This window comes from Bubalus bubalis, chromosome 10 (assembly GCF_019923935.1).
Source record: "Bubalus bubalis isolate 160015118507 breed Murrah chromosome 10, NDDB_SH_1, whole genome shotgun sequence".
Taxonomy (NCBI): Eukaryota; Metazoa; Chordata; class Mammalia; order Artiodactyla; family Bovidae; genus Bubalus; species Bubalus bubalis.
This window is the reverse complement of record NC_059166.1, coordinates 3,492,498-3,508,404: the sequence shown is the minus strand read 5'-3', so window position 1 is coordinate 3,508,404 and position 15,907 is coordinate 3,492,498. Positions and strand designations below refer to the sequence as shown.

Below are 15,907 nucleotides of genomic sequence, written 5' to 3'. Positions count from 1 at the left end.
TAAGTTTTTCCCAAATGGAAGCAGAGCTGTGAGAGTGTACAGGCCTCAGTGCTTTCTGAGGAAATGTTTATATATTCTCTAAAAAAGTACAAGAGCTTATAAGGGAAATAAAGGCTATCTCCAATTTCCAAACATTACTGAAAATCAACTGTTTAGGATTCAGGATCAGAGGTCAACCTTCAAAAGACAATTGGCCTCAAAAGTACAGGTAGAACTTGATGCGTTTAAAATGAAAACAGTATGAAAGCAATAAAATTAAACTGAAAACAGTCAGAGTGAAGACTTCTGAAGTTTAATCCCTGCGGCCGCACAGCGGTTCACCTTCCCCAAACCCTCTTCTCTTCCACTCAGCGTAGACAGCAACCGCCGTCTATGTCACAAGGCCAGTTGTCCGGGTCCCTCACAAGACCACTCTGGCTCACTGTCAGGCTAACTAGGATAAAGCAGAAACTTCTCTGTCTTCTTCTGTTTGATGGACTATGAATTCCTTAGAAACTTGATAATTCCAGGACCTAAAAAGTGTTTCACATATAGTTTGCTGAGTAAACAGAAAGACAAGCTCTCTCAAGGGATTTAAAAACATATATTATGCAACTCCTTTCTTCAAGAAGCTTTTGAATAACTATGGGGGAGATAAGGAGAAGATAAAAGTAGTTCTGGTATAACATGATCACCAAGTGTAGTGAAAGGGTCAGAGTGGATCACTCGGAGGAAGAGAACGTAACCTTCCCTGATGTCATCATTTATTAAATAAAAACCACCCACAGCGGTGTTTACAGAATCGCCTAGTATGCACCAAGCGCGCCATTAGGTGAGAAAAACCAAAATAACCACAACACACTTAGTCTACGCCCCCGACCTGCTCGTGGAGTTGCTGCCCAGTAGTAATTCTATCAAGAACTAGACACTGAGCCTTCAGGGATCCTTACGCTTTTCCTGGCACAGTTTCAACACCTACCAAATGAACCCAAGTTTAATCCCCATTAATGTAACCAGATGTAAAGGGTGAATGTATCTGAAGTGCCTTGAAAATCACAGCTGCACTGTGGTCATGATATTAATCCATTATAAATATTATCATAGTGTAAATAAATGTGTCATGCATTCTCTATTTTTTAAGCGCTTTGCCTTCTAAGCACCAAGCAAACAGTAGATGCTGAGTAAAATACTAAATGAGAGAAAAACTAGCTTTTCTAATAGCACAGAGTCATCATTAAAACAATAAACATATCCAAGCAGTATAAAAGCTGGCCATTTAAAAGGCAAATATGATTTTGTAATTTAAATAACCCTTTATTTGTTTAAAAATTTGCATTTTCATATACCTTTCTCTAGGCAGAATATGCCTTTCCAGTTTTCTGCCCCATAGTGTAGATCATTTCCATATGAGGCTGGTTTTGCAGTGTTTAAAAAAATAAACATTTATTGAGTACTTCCAGTGTGCAAGGTATTGTGCAGATTATTTATTACAGCACAGCTTTCCCTACTTCGTTTTCTTTTACTAAACTGACACACAAAGTGAAATAATTTGGGCAGGCTCGTCTCATTTTCAACAAACTTTCCTCCAAGATCTTTCTAGCTATCACACTTCCTCTTTCTGGGTTCACACATGGGAAATGCAAACACTCCCTAAAACATCCTCCCCACAAAAACTGTCTTCCTCAAGACATTTTCAATGAAAGGGGGTGGGAGCAGAATAAGGTCTACTTGAGAAAAACACAGAATTTTTTTAAAAAAGTAATAAGACGGTGAGGGAAAAGACACAGGATGTTCCAGAGAACCGCCACTACTTTAATCTGTAACCACATAAATGAAATCAAGATATTTAACTGGCTTTCTACATCTCAAAGAAGATTGGGCAGTGCTTTCTCATGCCACTCACGCAAGCTCAGCACTACATTTTGTCTTTAAACAGTCTGCAGGGGCCGGGCTACAGAATCTCACTGAATACGAAGGGGGTGTAACCAGATACACTCTTGCGATGAACTCTCTGGAAAAGGAGGTAGCAAGGGTCTTACCAGACCCCACCCCTGGCAGCACAATTAAAGGTTCTTTTCACGCCCTTCCACTGCCAACCGCCTCCCCTGGTTCCTACCAATGCACCCTGCAGTGCGCTCACTTCTTGGCCTGTTCTCATCGCTGGACGGTGAGCCCCAGGGGACGCTTCACTCACATTCTCAATTGCAGCAGCAGTCTAGCCCTGCACAGGGTCACTTTCAAAATCACCTTCCTATAAGAACAAGGTGTTCTTCCAGCATAACTGAGTACTGTTTCAATCACACATTGCTATTCTTAATAGTCGTTTAACTCCTGAGGATATGTATCCAGTACTTTAAAGGATTATTTGGTTAACTAGCATAGAGAACAGATTCGGGAGATATGGAGTGATGCATTCAAATATTTATAAAATTTAAAAGAAAACTATCCTTGTCAAACTAAAGTGAAAGTGAAAAGTCACTCAGTCGTGTCCGAGTCTTTGTGACCCATGGACTGTATCCATGGAATTCTCCAGGCCAGAATATTGGAGTGGGCAGCCTTTCCCTTCTCCAGGGGATCTTTCCAACCCAGGGATCAAACCCAGGTCTCCCGCATTGCAGGAGGATTCTTTACCAGCTGAGCCACAAGGGAAGCCCAAGAATACTGGAATGGGTAGCCTATCCCTTCTCCAGAGGATCTTCCCGACCCAGGAATCAAACCAGGGTTTCCCGCATTGCAGGCGGATTCTTTACCAGCTGAGCCACCACTAAAACAGTCTGCAATTCCTTTCATTTTCTACGTATGCTCAATTTTGTATTTAAAAGACATCATATCTATTTTTAACTTTTTATTTTATATTGGAGTGTAACTGATTAACAATGTTGACATCATGTAATTTGGGATCATGTTATTACCCATCATTATATAGCAAGTTGAAATTTGCATCTTGCCTTGAGCACAACTCAGTCACACTTAAAAGTTTCAAACATCTCAAATTATTTTCAAATGTGTAAGGTTTGTAACAAATGAAATATGCCATGTCAAGCTTTATTCTTACTATTAGTGCTATGAACCTTTTGAAAAAAATACGCCTGTCTCTGATGTATGTATGTTTCTTTCTTTCTCCTTTTTCCCCTCCCTTTCAATCCACACATACATGCACACACATTCATACACAGCAGTGGACATGTACTTTAAAGACCATTTTGTGCTTCAATATCCAAAGCTCTCTTTTTAAAAAATTAACCTCTTTCGTCTTGTAAAAATTATGTTAGCAAGTTACAGAAGCTTTCCTATGTAGAGTAAGGAAAGTTGGCCTCATGCACAATACTCAGTAGCATAGCTCTAACAGCGTGATATTTTAATGATGATCACTTCTGAACTTTAAGTGTAGCATTTTTGTCGCACTAAAAAACTTCCAGAAAAGTAGTATACATGTTTGCTTATATTAAAGTTTTCCATAAATTAAAATTATACACAAACTTTAATTTCTATGATGAAAACAACATTCACAGAAATGAGAAGTCATAATCAGCCAAAGATAAATTCATCTAAATCCAAAATTAAAACACTACAATAATCAAAGTCAATATATTAATATAGATTCAACTCAGGGGGAAATTCATTTGACTTCACATGTTTTTCTTTTGAGTCCACCTTCCATTTTTCATTAATATAACCATATCCTAAGTTTATGAGTATGAATGAAACATCTAATGCAACTCAATTTTCCTACTGCGCACATATAAAAATTGTTTCAATAATACATTTTGCAAAATGTAATAATGTAATAATATATTTTTGAAGTATATATGGAATGTTTTTATAATCGATAATAATACTTGCATAAAGTCAAGTCTAATGCTAACTTCCATATTTTTCAATGTGGTCATATCCAAATAAATTTTCAATTTTTTGACTAAAGATCATTTTTTTTTAAAGATCATTCTTTTGTATTTATTTCCTCTCATTCTAGCTTATTTTATCTTTTTAAGCAGAATGAAATTCTTACAGAATTAATGTACTAATATTTGTCTATATTTTAGTTTTAGCATTTTTTGTTAAGTGACAAACACCTTTTTTGTCACTATGAGATAGAAAAAAATCCAACACTCAATCTGAATGCGGTCTTACCTTCTGACTTCTTGTTTTTCCGCTTCAGCCATTTTTCTACAGTCTCTGCACTAACGCTTTCAGACACAAATTCATCTAAAACCTGAGGGTGGAGAGAAAGATAGGCCTTCACTTTTTCATCTGTCAAATCTGTAAAAGAATCGAACAGAATAAAATTAACCAATGTGACATCTTCTTCTACATCAAAGATATGGAAAAACGACACGTTATGCAAATAGATTTAGCACATAAATATTTTTAACGATATACATACACACAATGGACTATGATTCAACCATAAGGAGGCATGAAGTTCAGTTACAACATGGAGAAACCTTAAGAACAGTATGGTAAATAAAATCAGCTAGACACAAAGGGCGAATATTATATGATTCCACCTACAGGAAACCTCTGGACCAGGTAAATTCATAGAGACAAAGCAGATTAGTGGCTTCCAGGAGCTGAGGAAAAGGAGAAGGAGGAATTCTCTGCTTTGCGGATACAGAGTTTCTGGTTTGGGAAGTAGACAGGGGTGACGGTGGCCCACATTGTGAGTATCATTAATGCCACCGGATTATATACTTGATGTGCTTAAAACGGCAAATTCTGTGTTATTTACGTTTCACCACTTTGAAAAAGTAAAGAAAAAAGAAAAAACTTCAGAAATTTTAAACTACAGATATTTCATCATGTTACATAGCTGTTTTCCAACAATAAATTTCAGTGTTGCATTTGAATCAGCGCTGTATTCTAGTGCCCTGCGGTTAAGCCTTACAAAGCACTTCTACTTTACATAAGTAATTATCATACACTTAACACTTAACAAAAGTGACACTCTAGTAAGAGTATCAAACAGGAGAGTAAAGTACTAACAGACTTCGGGTGCTAAAAATATGGTTATTAAATAAGTTCTTATCTTTTACTGTTTACAGCACAAATTCTCCTTTTTCTCGGGGCCACTAAATCCAATAATACAACTGACTTCAGTCCAAAATAATCTCAACATTTTTTCATTGATATTCACATATATAGTCCATTTCACAAAAATAATCTTCAAAGTCTAATAATAACTGTTGAATAGACATAGAATTTTCAAAGAACTTTCGCAGATCTTCACTTAAAAAATACAAAATCATACATTGTCAAACTGTTGCTTCAGGTTGGTATGCCATTTCACTAAAGCACTCAAAATCACAGGCTATCAGTAGTCATTACTCAGTGATTTTAATTATTTAAAATAATTATTCAGAGTACTACTGAATACTCTGTGAATTATTCAATAAATTACCATCCTTAGAGACGGTTAGGTGGAAAAGGCAATGGAAATTCTTACTTTTAGATGCAGAAAAGACAAAACCAAGCATATCGTTATGACTTCAGAGAACAGGCTGCATGCCTGCAGCACCAGGCAAGGCACAGAACTTAGACGTATTAATTAATTCTGCTGGGGACTAAAGTCACAACTGCATGATTCCACAACAGAATGGTATTAGTGAGAAAGCAAATGATTTATTTCAATTAATTCAATTCAATTATTAGCTAAGCACTTGATTTAAATGATATAGATCTCTTATACATAATTATGTAGTTGAATTAAATTAATAAAGAAACAAGACCCAGTCCATGTTCACCCTGCAAAGAGCCTCAGGGATGTAAAATCCAATTTGAGAAATTCTATAAGGTATTGAAAGATATGAGACTCATTAAAGTAAGAGAGAGCTCTCTTGACAAAGCAAGTTCGAGTCTCCAGATACAAAAGGCACAGAACAGAAGTAAGCTGAGAACTGATCTGACTTCAAGAAAACAAAGTAATGTTCACACTCTGATTATGCCCATGACAGTGCAGCAAATTCAACACTTGATTCCTTCTTAGAGCTTCCTTGTATCCCTTTTGTGACATAATATGGTTCCTATCCTAACTTTCTATTTGCTCTTCACCTCTGCTTTCTCTACAGTAATCTACAATGATGACAGCAAAATCTGAATCAAGAATTTTTGTATATTTTTCATCTCTAGTTTGGAAATTCTTCCATCACCCCAAGCTCCATCTTGACTCAAAACTATGTGAGTCATCTCCTTCCCACTTATTCCCAAAGTGATTTTAACTCTTTTTCCTGTTACTACTATTCTCCATTCTTCCAGAAACCCAGGCTGAAAACATAAAGTCATAATTGACTCACTGTCACCTCATTTCATCTTAGTGCATATTGTGTGTGTGTGTGTGTAGTCACTCAGTCGTGTCTGACTTTTTGCGACCCAGTGGACTGCAGCCCGCCAGGCTCCTTTGTCCATGGGGTTCACCAGGCAAAAATACTGGAGTGGGTTGTCATTGCCTTCTCCAGGGGATCTTCCCAACCCAGGGATCGAACCTAGGTCTCCTGCATTGCAGGCAGACGCTTTATCCTCTGAGCCACCAGGGAAGCCACAAGTCCTATTTGCCAAATTACGTATCAGATAAAGGAACTCTATCTGAGATATACAAAGAATGCTTAAAACTCAAAAAGAAAAAAAAAAAAACCACAATTATAAATGAGTCAAAGAGCTGACACTTTGTCACAGGAAGATACAGATATGGCAAATAAGAATGTGAAACGATGATCATCTGTCACTAGGGAGTTAAACAAAAATGAGATTCCACTATCTATTAGCGTAGTTACAATCCAAAACACTGACTAAGACAAATAACACGGAAAGAAGCTTCACCTCATCGGCTGTGTGGCTAGTTCATTGCCACAAGACAGGATACATGCTGAATGTGTTCCCCTTTACTGACCAGTTTTTACAATGAGTTGGTTCAGTAGCGTTCTCCTGTAGGTGAAAAACTAAGCATTTTACTACTCTGAACCCAGTCGCTCAGTCATGTCTGACTCTTTGCGACCCCGTGGACTGTAGCCCACTAGGCTCCTCTGTCCATGGAATCTCCAGGCAAGAATACCTGAGTGGGTTGCCATGCCCTCCTCCCAGGGGATCTTTTCAACCCAGGGATCAAACCTGTGTGTCCTGCATCTCCTGCATTGCAGGCGGATGCTTTGCCACTGAGCCACCAGGGAAGCCCAGATATCTCACGAGAAACGTACAAGCTACTGCATTTTAAAGTCTCTTGGAATGTTCTTCTCTGATGATGTCGCTGACTCAATACACGCTCAGGTTTACCTCAGGAGGCATCTGTAATGTGTCTTTATGACAAAGTGTTATTCTAAAAACGGGATCCACACGCTGAAGAATTTTCTTTTTTTTTAATTCTGGAATCTTGCCACTTTCAGATTCATTAAAATTACAAAACCACCTTCAAATCAGAGGCTGAAGGGCTATTGTTTTTCTCAGAGGGATACTTATAGATTAATTACAAGTACTGAAGGATCTATTGCTAGAAATGGGGGAAAAAAAAACACAATTTTTCAAATATTAACTCTATCTTAATTGGCAGATAAAATCTCTATTATCTGTCTGTACTTTTTTTGCAAAAGCAGTGGAAACCGCATGGCAGGAGCCCAGCACCCTCCCCTGCCCACCCATGCTCCTGAGCCCCCATTCCATGGTGCCCTTATGCTACCCTAACTCAGCTCTGCTCTGTCTTAAAAGAACTCTTTTTTCTGAGGGAAGGTGTCTTAGCATTAAGTCCTCTCCTGCCCCATTATCCAACTCAATAGAGTTGAGTAGCTAACCTCAACTGGATTAGAAGAAACCATATATTTCAAAATTCTAAGGTATATTTTACTAAGAATCTTTTCTCTGACTCATCACAATAATTGTCTCAACTTCATATTTTCCCATATGCTTACTCCAGGTGTAAAGAATAAGTAAATAATTTTCAGCTTCTTAAAGTCTTCGTTCAACTGTTAGATAGCTTTGGATTAAAAAGAAGCAACCAGAAAAATAAAAAAAGGAAAAAAAAAACCAAACCTCTCATGCTATTAAACACGGCACTGTCATCATTCAATTGTCAAAGAACAACCTGAGCTGAGAGGGGGCTGAAACGCCTGTCACCATGAGGAGTCGCGAACCACGACAAATGATTAGCTTAGAGAACACACGATTCTTGGTGGACATGATTAACTCTTCAAAAGACACTGCGTGGGCTTCCCTAGTGGTCCAGTGGTCGAGAACCCAGCTTGCAGCGCACAGGACACCGGGTGGATCCCGGTCTGAGAAGACGCCACGCGCCGCACAGCAACCGAGCCTGCAGGCTGTAACTACCCAGGCGCGCGCTGCGGGGCCCGCGCCACGAGAAGAGTCCGCGCGCTGCTAAGATCGAGCACAGCCCAGTCAATAAACACGTGCGTTTTTAAAAAGACCATTGAAAACATATGTTTTAAGAAGTAAACTTTCTAAGTGCAGGGGAACAACATCTGTCAAGTTAAAAGAAAACAAGGTTCTCATGTCATGCGAAGCAGCGGTGGGCGGTTACACTGCTCAAGGCGAGGCTTTCCTAAACGTTGTGTGTGCGTGCGCGTACGCACAAGCTGCAGGTGGTCATTCCCGCGGGTTGCATATATGTTCCTATGCACAGCTGCCGGGAGCCGGCATATTGCATATTGAGTGCAGCACTTTCCACAGCATCATCTTTCAGGATCTGGAACAGCTCAACTGGAATTCTATCACTGCCGGGAGCCAGCGTGAGGAGCTCCACCCATGACAAAGGCCATGAGGAAGGAGGCTCGGCATACGCAAAGGCGGGATGGAGCCTCAGGAGTCCCCCTGGAAATTCTCGAGCATCTACCCCCCAAAACCAGAGTCTGCCTACTTTCTGCTTTGTGCTTTCACCTACACCTCTGACTTTACGGGGGGCTGTCCCCCACTACCTCTCTCTGAAAAAAGAGTTAACTTACAGCTCCATGTTCTAAACTGCCCAAATACAGATTCCTTTGAGCAGTTAAAAGATTGATTAGAAATTGTATTGGTGAAGGGATTTTCACTTGTTGGGCCAATGTTTGCTGCTAAGTTTCCATATCCCTTAACTGCTGTGTCCCTGGCAGTGTATTGATTAATATAATTGGTGTAAGTAGTAGCTTTAATGTTTGTAACCTGGGACCCTTGAGTTAATTCTTTTTCTTGTTATAGCCCACCAAACCTTTGCTCTGTAGGAATGCAACTTTATCTAATGCTTTTGGAGGGTGGCTCCTGACCAATCACCTTTAGAGAAAAATAAGCTTTCTGAAGAAAGGGTCTTAAAATGTTAACAGGCCTCCAGGCCAGAAGACAATGCAAATCACCTAAGCTTTTGCATATGATAAGTCTGCAGGAAGAAAGCCTGGCTTGCTGCATGACTCTACCCCTTCCCCCATTATCCTCTATGCATAACTTAAGGTATAAAAACTACTTTGGATAATAAAGTGTGGGCCTTGTTCACCAAAACTTGGTCTCCCCGTGTCATTCTTTCTCTCACCTTCTGGCTGAATTATTCAGCCTCTTTTCTCCACTGAATTTCCTCACTGAGCTATCCTTATTTCAGCCTCTTTTCTCCACTGAATTTCCTCACTGAGCTATCCTTATTCTATTACTCTTTATATCCTTATTTAACGTTTAATTAAGCAGTTGTTTCCTGATTCTCGCCGACGCCGTCCCCGCTTCGAATTCCCTGGATCCACCGGGGCTGGACCCCAGCACACAGCCTTCTTTACTTAGCCAAAATCAAGCGCAGTTTAGCAGGGAAATGATCTTAAAGTCAGGCAAATGTGCCTTCTGAATTCCGCACTCAGCTTTGTACACCTTCCCCCTCCTGAGTATCTCTCTCTCTCTCTCTCTCTCTCCCCCATCTCTACTCCAACCACGTGATCTCCTTCCTTAATAGAAAGATACAACAGCTAGAGCATCAGTTAGTCACTGTCTGCCCCTCCCCACAACACTTCTCAGTATATGATTCCAGGGTATTGTAAAAGTTGGCTTAAAACTCAACATTCAGAAAACTAAGATCATGGCATCTGGTCCCATCACTTCATGGCAAATAGATGGGAAAGAGTGGCAGATTTTACTTTTTTGGGCTCTAAAATCACTGCAGATGGTGACTGCAGCCATGAAATTAAAAGACGTTTACTCCTTGGAAGAAAAGTTATAACCTACCTAGACAGCATATTAAAAGCAGAAACATTACTTTGCCAACAAAGGCCCATCTAGTCAAAGCTATGGTTTTTCCAGTAGTCATGAATGGATGTGAGTTGGACTATAAAGAAAGTTGAGCACCGAAGAATTGATGCTTTTGAACTGTGGTGTTGAAGAAGACTCTTGAGAGTCCCTTGGACTGCAAGGAGATCCAACCAGTCCATCCTAAAGGAAATCAACCCTAAATATTCATTGGAAGGACTGATGCTGAAGTTGAATCTCCAATAGTTTGGCCCCCTGATTCGAAGAACTGACTCATTTGAAGAGACCCTGATGTTGGGAAAGACTGAAGGCAGGAGGAGAAGGAGACAACAGAGGATGAGATGGTTGGATGGCATCACCAACTCAATGGATATGAGTCGGAGTAAACTCTGGGAGCTGGTGATGGACAGGGAGCCCTGGCATGCTGCAGTCCATGGGGTCGCAGAGAGTTGGACATGACTGAGCGACTGAACTGAACTGAACTGAGGACTAATAATCCAGGGCATCATGTGCCTGGCACAGAGTAAACGCTCAACAAAAATTGGTTGAATAAATGAATCCTAGCACCAAAACCATAAGAAAGGAAAAAAAACACAGAGCAGCTTGAAAGCAAACAGTGATCACGTGGAAGCCCTCGTTAAAGGCTGGACAAAGCTACAAGCCCGGGAGCCCACCTCCTAAAGCCCAACTGCCTCTTGTTCTTGACACTCGCCCTGAGCTTATTATGCGTCAGTGGGATTGCTCCTGACCACTATCTCCCAGATCGGAACTACAGGACACATTTCACTTCAGACTGTAGACTGAGAAACTGACTGCTAAACCCTGGGCTTTGACAAGAAGGCAGGAAGAAATCTCTAGAGCAGGAACCAGTTGGAACCACCCATTAGACCTGAGAGTAAGTCTAACTTGAGACCCCCCCTTTTCCCCCATGTTTCCTTCATTTCCTCAAACCTGCCCAGTCCTTCCCCATCCACCGTCTCCTCTGGAGTCTGCTTGAGTCTTCTCCACACTTCACCACTTGTCTAAGTGAGACATTTAGCTGAAGGAAGAGCAGTTTCCTCAGAGATAACTTCCCTGAGCACATGCTCTACATTCACTCCGCTGCTCTACAATTCTCTCTCACTCCACATCATCCCTCCCAAGCTGAACTCTATTTTCTTATTGTTCTCTTATTGGACTCCAGCCTCTGCGGGTAGACAACGAGCTCCACGAGGGCAGTAGTTGGCCTGTGTCACTCTCCACTGTCCGCGGAGCATGGTCCTGGCTCCAAGCAGGACAGACTTGACAGGCCCGCCTGAGACTGTTCTGAGGGTCTGCCTGCAGGCTTGGTCTTTGGCTGGCACCAGAGAACTTGGCTTGGAGCATGATGCCAGTGAGATGCTGGGCCCAGAATGCTTGCGCAAACAGTGTGATTTATGCCAAACACCTGCTTTCACTCTGGGAGTCTGTATTCTGGACAGCCGCAGGCAGAGCCTGCCTATGTGAGGAGCCCCCAGCAAGAACGCGGGTGCTGAGTCTCTAGTGAGTCTCCCTAGTCAGCAGTACTGCACACACGCCATCACACTCATTGCTGGGGGTGCTCAGACGAGTCCTGTGTGACCCTCTCGGGGAGGACTCCTGCCAGATCCCCCGGTCCTCACCCTGTGCACCGCCCCCTTGGCTGGTTCGGCACTGCACCCTCTCCTGCCATGACAAGTGTTGACCGTAAGCATGACTATGTGTCCCGGAGCCCCAGAAAATCACTGAGCTTAGAAGAAGTCTTGGGAATCCCCAGCACAGGGACCATCAACAATAATAAATGAATCCACAGACATCGTTTGTCTTACGTGACATCGCAGACGTGCAGCCATGCGGCTGCAAACTGCCCAGTCCTGCAAGATCACAGAGGCAGCCAGGTCAGAAAGCAAGTGTCCCAGCGAGGGGCCCCGCCTCTCAGCAGCCCGTGCCCCCCACTCCTCCTCCCTGACACCAGATGAGGTTCGTTTCTTTCTTCACACTACTTTCCTATTTCTTTTCCCACTGAAACAGTTTAAATATACTGTTTTCTGAAAAATAAGAATTTTTTTTTATTATCCAAACATGCTTTTCTAATTTAGACACCCTTCAATCCACCTCTAATGAAGCTCCAAGTCTGGAATTAGATCCCTGTATATTCTATAATATGAACCCTTTAAGTCAAAGCTCCTCCCCACAGTGTACTGGTGTACATGAGCTTATAAACGTAAGGATTTACAGAGCAGTTCCTTCTTCCATTCTTCAAATAAGGGAAGCGGGCAGTGGGTTCTAACATTCATTTCCTTTGGGCTTTATTTAAAAAGGCAGAGTCCCTCATACGCAATGCATAGAGATTACCCGGTAAGAGATGTAATGGGTTTTCAGTATCAATAAAATGACCCAAAAATTACAACAAAAATGAACAGATGAGACGCTTTTTTGGATTTCTGTCAAACCCCATAGGGAATGATACCATTCTTTTTAACTGAAGAGGAAACACAGGGAGCAGAGTGTCATTTTTCACAGAAAGCCCTACAATTCATGGGACCCATTCCCAATGAGCCCAAGCAAAGTTGATAGAGAACAATAAAGCTGGAGACACCACAATCCCTGATTACAAAAGTTATTACAAAGTTATAGTAATAAAAACAGTATGGTACTGACAGAAAAGGCTTCCCAGGCAGCTCAGCAGTAAAGTATCCACCTGCAATGCAGGAGATGCAGGTTTGATCCCCGGATCAGGAAGGTCCTCTGGACAGGAAATGGCAAGCCCCTCCAGTACTCTTGCCTGGAAAATCCCATGGACAGAGGAGCCTGGGGTCTACAGTCCACGGTGCTGCAAAGAGTCAGACATGACTGAACACTCACCCACTGACAAACAGACAAACAGACCAAGGAGACAGAACCAAGAGCCCAGAGTAAAACCTTCAAATACGGAGTCAACTAATATTTGACGAGAGAGACAAGAAGACTCAGTGGGGAAAAGACAGTCTCTTAGATAAACAATGTTGGGAAAGCTGGATGACCACATGCATGAGAACTGAAGGGGACCCCTACCTCACACCACTCATGAATTAACTCAAGATTGGAGTTAAGACTTAAACAGGAGATGGGAAACAACAAAACTCCTAAAGGAACACACAGGTGAAAGCTCCTTGATGTGATGTTGGCAAAGCTGTTCTGGACGACACAAGCGACAAGAGCAAAAATAAAAAAGGGGGACTGCACGCAACTAGGAAGCTTCTGCACGTCAGAAACAGTCAGCCAAACAAAAAGGCAACCTGCAGAATTGGAGAAAAACATCCGTCTGATAAATGGTTGATATCCACAACATAAGAGCAATTCATCCACCTCAGTGGCAAAAAAAAAAAAAAAAAAAAAAAAAATCCAATTAAAAACATGTAAAATATCATGTATGAAACAAGTTGCCAGTCCAGGTTTGATGCACGATACTGGATGTTTGGGGCTAATGCACTGGGACGACCCAGAGGGATGGTATGGGGAGGAAGGAAGGAGGAGGGTTCAGGAAGGGGAACACATGTATACCTGTGGCGGATTCATTTTGATATTTGGCAAAACTAATACAATTATGTAAAGTTTAAGAATAAAATAAAATTTAAAAAAAAAATGGGTGTAGGACTTGAATAGACATTTTTCCAAAAAAGACATACAGGATGAATAGATGAATATACACAAAGGTATCAAACATCACTAATAATCAGGTAAATGAAAATCAAAAGTGCAGTGAAGCTTCACCTCACACCTGTTAGTCTGGCTGTCATCAAAATGACAAGAGGGAACGTGATTATACCTGTGCACTGTTGCTGGGAATGCAAACTGGTGCAGCCGGCATGGAAAACGGTATGAGGGTCCCTTGAAAAGTTAAAAATAGAACTCATACGATCCAGCAGTTGTACTCCTGGGTATATATGCGAAGGAGATAAAACCGCTATCTTTAAGAGATGTATCTGGGGGACCCCCTGGCAGTCCAGTGGTTAGGACTCCCCGCTTCTATCCAGGGGCACAGGTTGGATCTCAGGTCAGGGAACTAATATCCTGAAAGCCACAGGGAATTGCCATAAAAAAAGAAGAAGAAGAGATATATCTGTGCTGCCTTTTTTTACACAGATTCATTAGAACACTTTCTTTTAATTGCAGGATAATTGCTTTACAGTGTTGTACTGGTTTCTACTGTACGACAGTGTGAATCAGCCATAAGTATACATGTGTCCCCCGGCTTCTGAGCCTACCTCCCAACCCGCCCTACCCCACACCTCTAAGCTGTCAGAGAGCACCAGGTGAACTGCCTGTGCTTACAGCAACTTCTTATAGCTACCTCGCTCGCATATGGCCAGGTGCATGTTTCAGCGTCACTCTCTGAATGCATCCCTTCTTCCCCCTCTGGGTCCACAAGTCTGTCCTCTCTGTCTGTGTTTCTACTCCTCCCCTGCAAACAGGTTCATCAGTGCCATTTTTCTAGATTCCATATATATGCATTAATGCATGATATTTGTTTTTCTCCGTCTTTCTAACTTATTTCACTGTATAATAGGCTCTAGGCTCATCCACCTCACTAGAACTGACTCAAGTTCATTCCTTTTTATGGCTGAGTGGTGTTCCATTCCATGTATGCACCACAGCTTCTTCAACCACTAACCTGTCGACGGGCGTCTAGGTTGTTTCTACGTCCTGACTGTTATAAACAGCGCTACAATGAACACTGGAGCACGTGTGTCTTTTGAGTTATGGTTTTCTCAAGGTATGTGTCCACAACAGGATTGCTGGGTTTGATGAGTTTATTCCTAGTTCATCGTCTTCATTGCAGCGCTACTCATAATTACCAAATCATGGGAACAACCTTAGGGTCCATCTCAGATGAGTGGATAAAAAGCATCACACACACACATATACTCACAATGGAATATTATTCAGCCATAAAAAGGAAAGAGAGCCTGCCTTTGTGACAACATGGATGGAACTTGAAGGCATTATGCTGCATTAAATACTATACGATTTCATTTGTACATGGAATCTAAATAAATCAGACTCAAAGAGAAAGTATTGGTGGTTGCCAGGGGCTTGTAGCTGGGGGTGTGGGAGATGTTGGTCAATGGTTGTGTGTGTGTCAGTCACTCAGTCACGTCCCACTCTTTGCAACCCCAGGGACTGTAGCCTGCAAGGCTCTTCTTTCCATGGGCTTCTCCAGGCAAGAATACTGGAGTGGGTTGCCATTTCCTTCTCCAGGGGATTTTCTCGACCCGGGGATGGAACCTGGGTCTCCAGCACTGCAGGCAGATTCTTCCATCTGAGCCACCAGGGGAGCCCCTTGGCCAATGGTTACAAACTTCCAACTATAAGATGAAATAGTGAATGAATCCTGGGGATCGGATATACAGTGTTGTGACTGTAATTAACAGTACTGTATTATATACTTAGAAGTTGTTGAGAGTAGATCTTAAAAGTTATCCACACACATATACAAAGGTAATTAAGTGAGGGGATGGAGGTGTTAACTAACCTGATTGTGGTAATATTTTCTCAATATATAAGTATCTGAAGACATCATGTTGTATACCTCAAGGATACATATACATCTACAATACTTCCATAAGGCTGAGCAAAGTTTTAAACGTCTTATAATAATTATTCTTGCATGCTAATTATCTATTTGTATAACCTAAAAATTTCTTCCACCCAGGTACATTCTTACTGAAAGAAGATTTGTCTATGACCTAAAAAGGAG

At 41.5% G+C, this 15,907-nt stretch overlaps 1 protein-coding gene across 2 annotated transcripts in view; it reads right to left on the bottom strand.

The window, feature by feature from the left end:
- PDE10A (phosphodiesterase 10A) overlaps nucleotides 1-15,907 on the bottom strand; it is a 265,447-nt gene that overhangs the window by 142,121 nt on the left and 107,419 nt on the right. For both annotated transcript variants that reach the window (XM_025294284.3, XM_006067063.4), the window contains exon 2: nucleotides 4,111-4,239. In XM_025294284.3, the coding sequence (XP_025150069.2) occupies nucleotides 4,111-4,239 (129 nt within the window). The remainder of the gene's footprint in view (nucleotides 1-4,110; nucleotides 4,240-15,907) is intronic.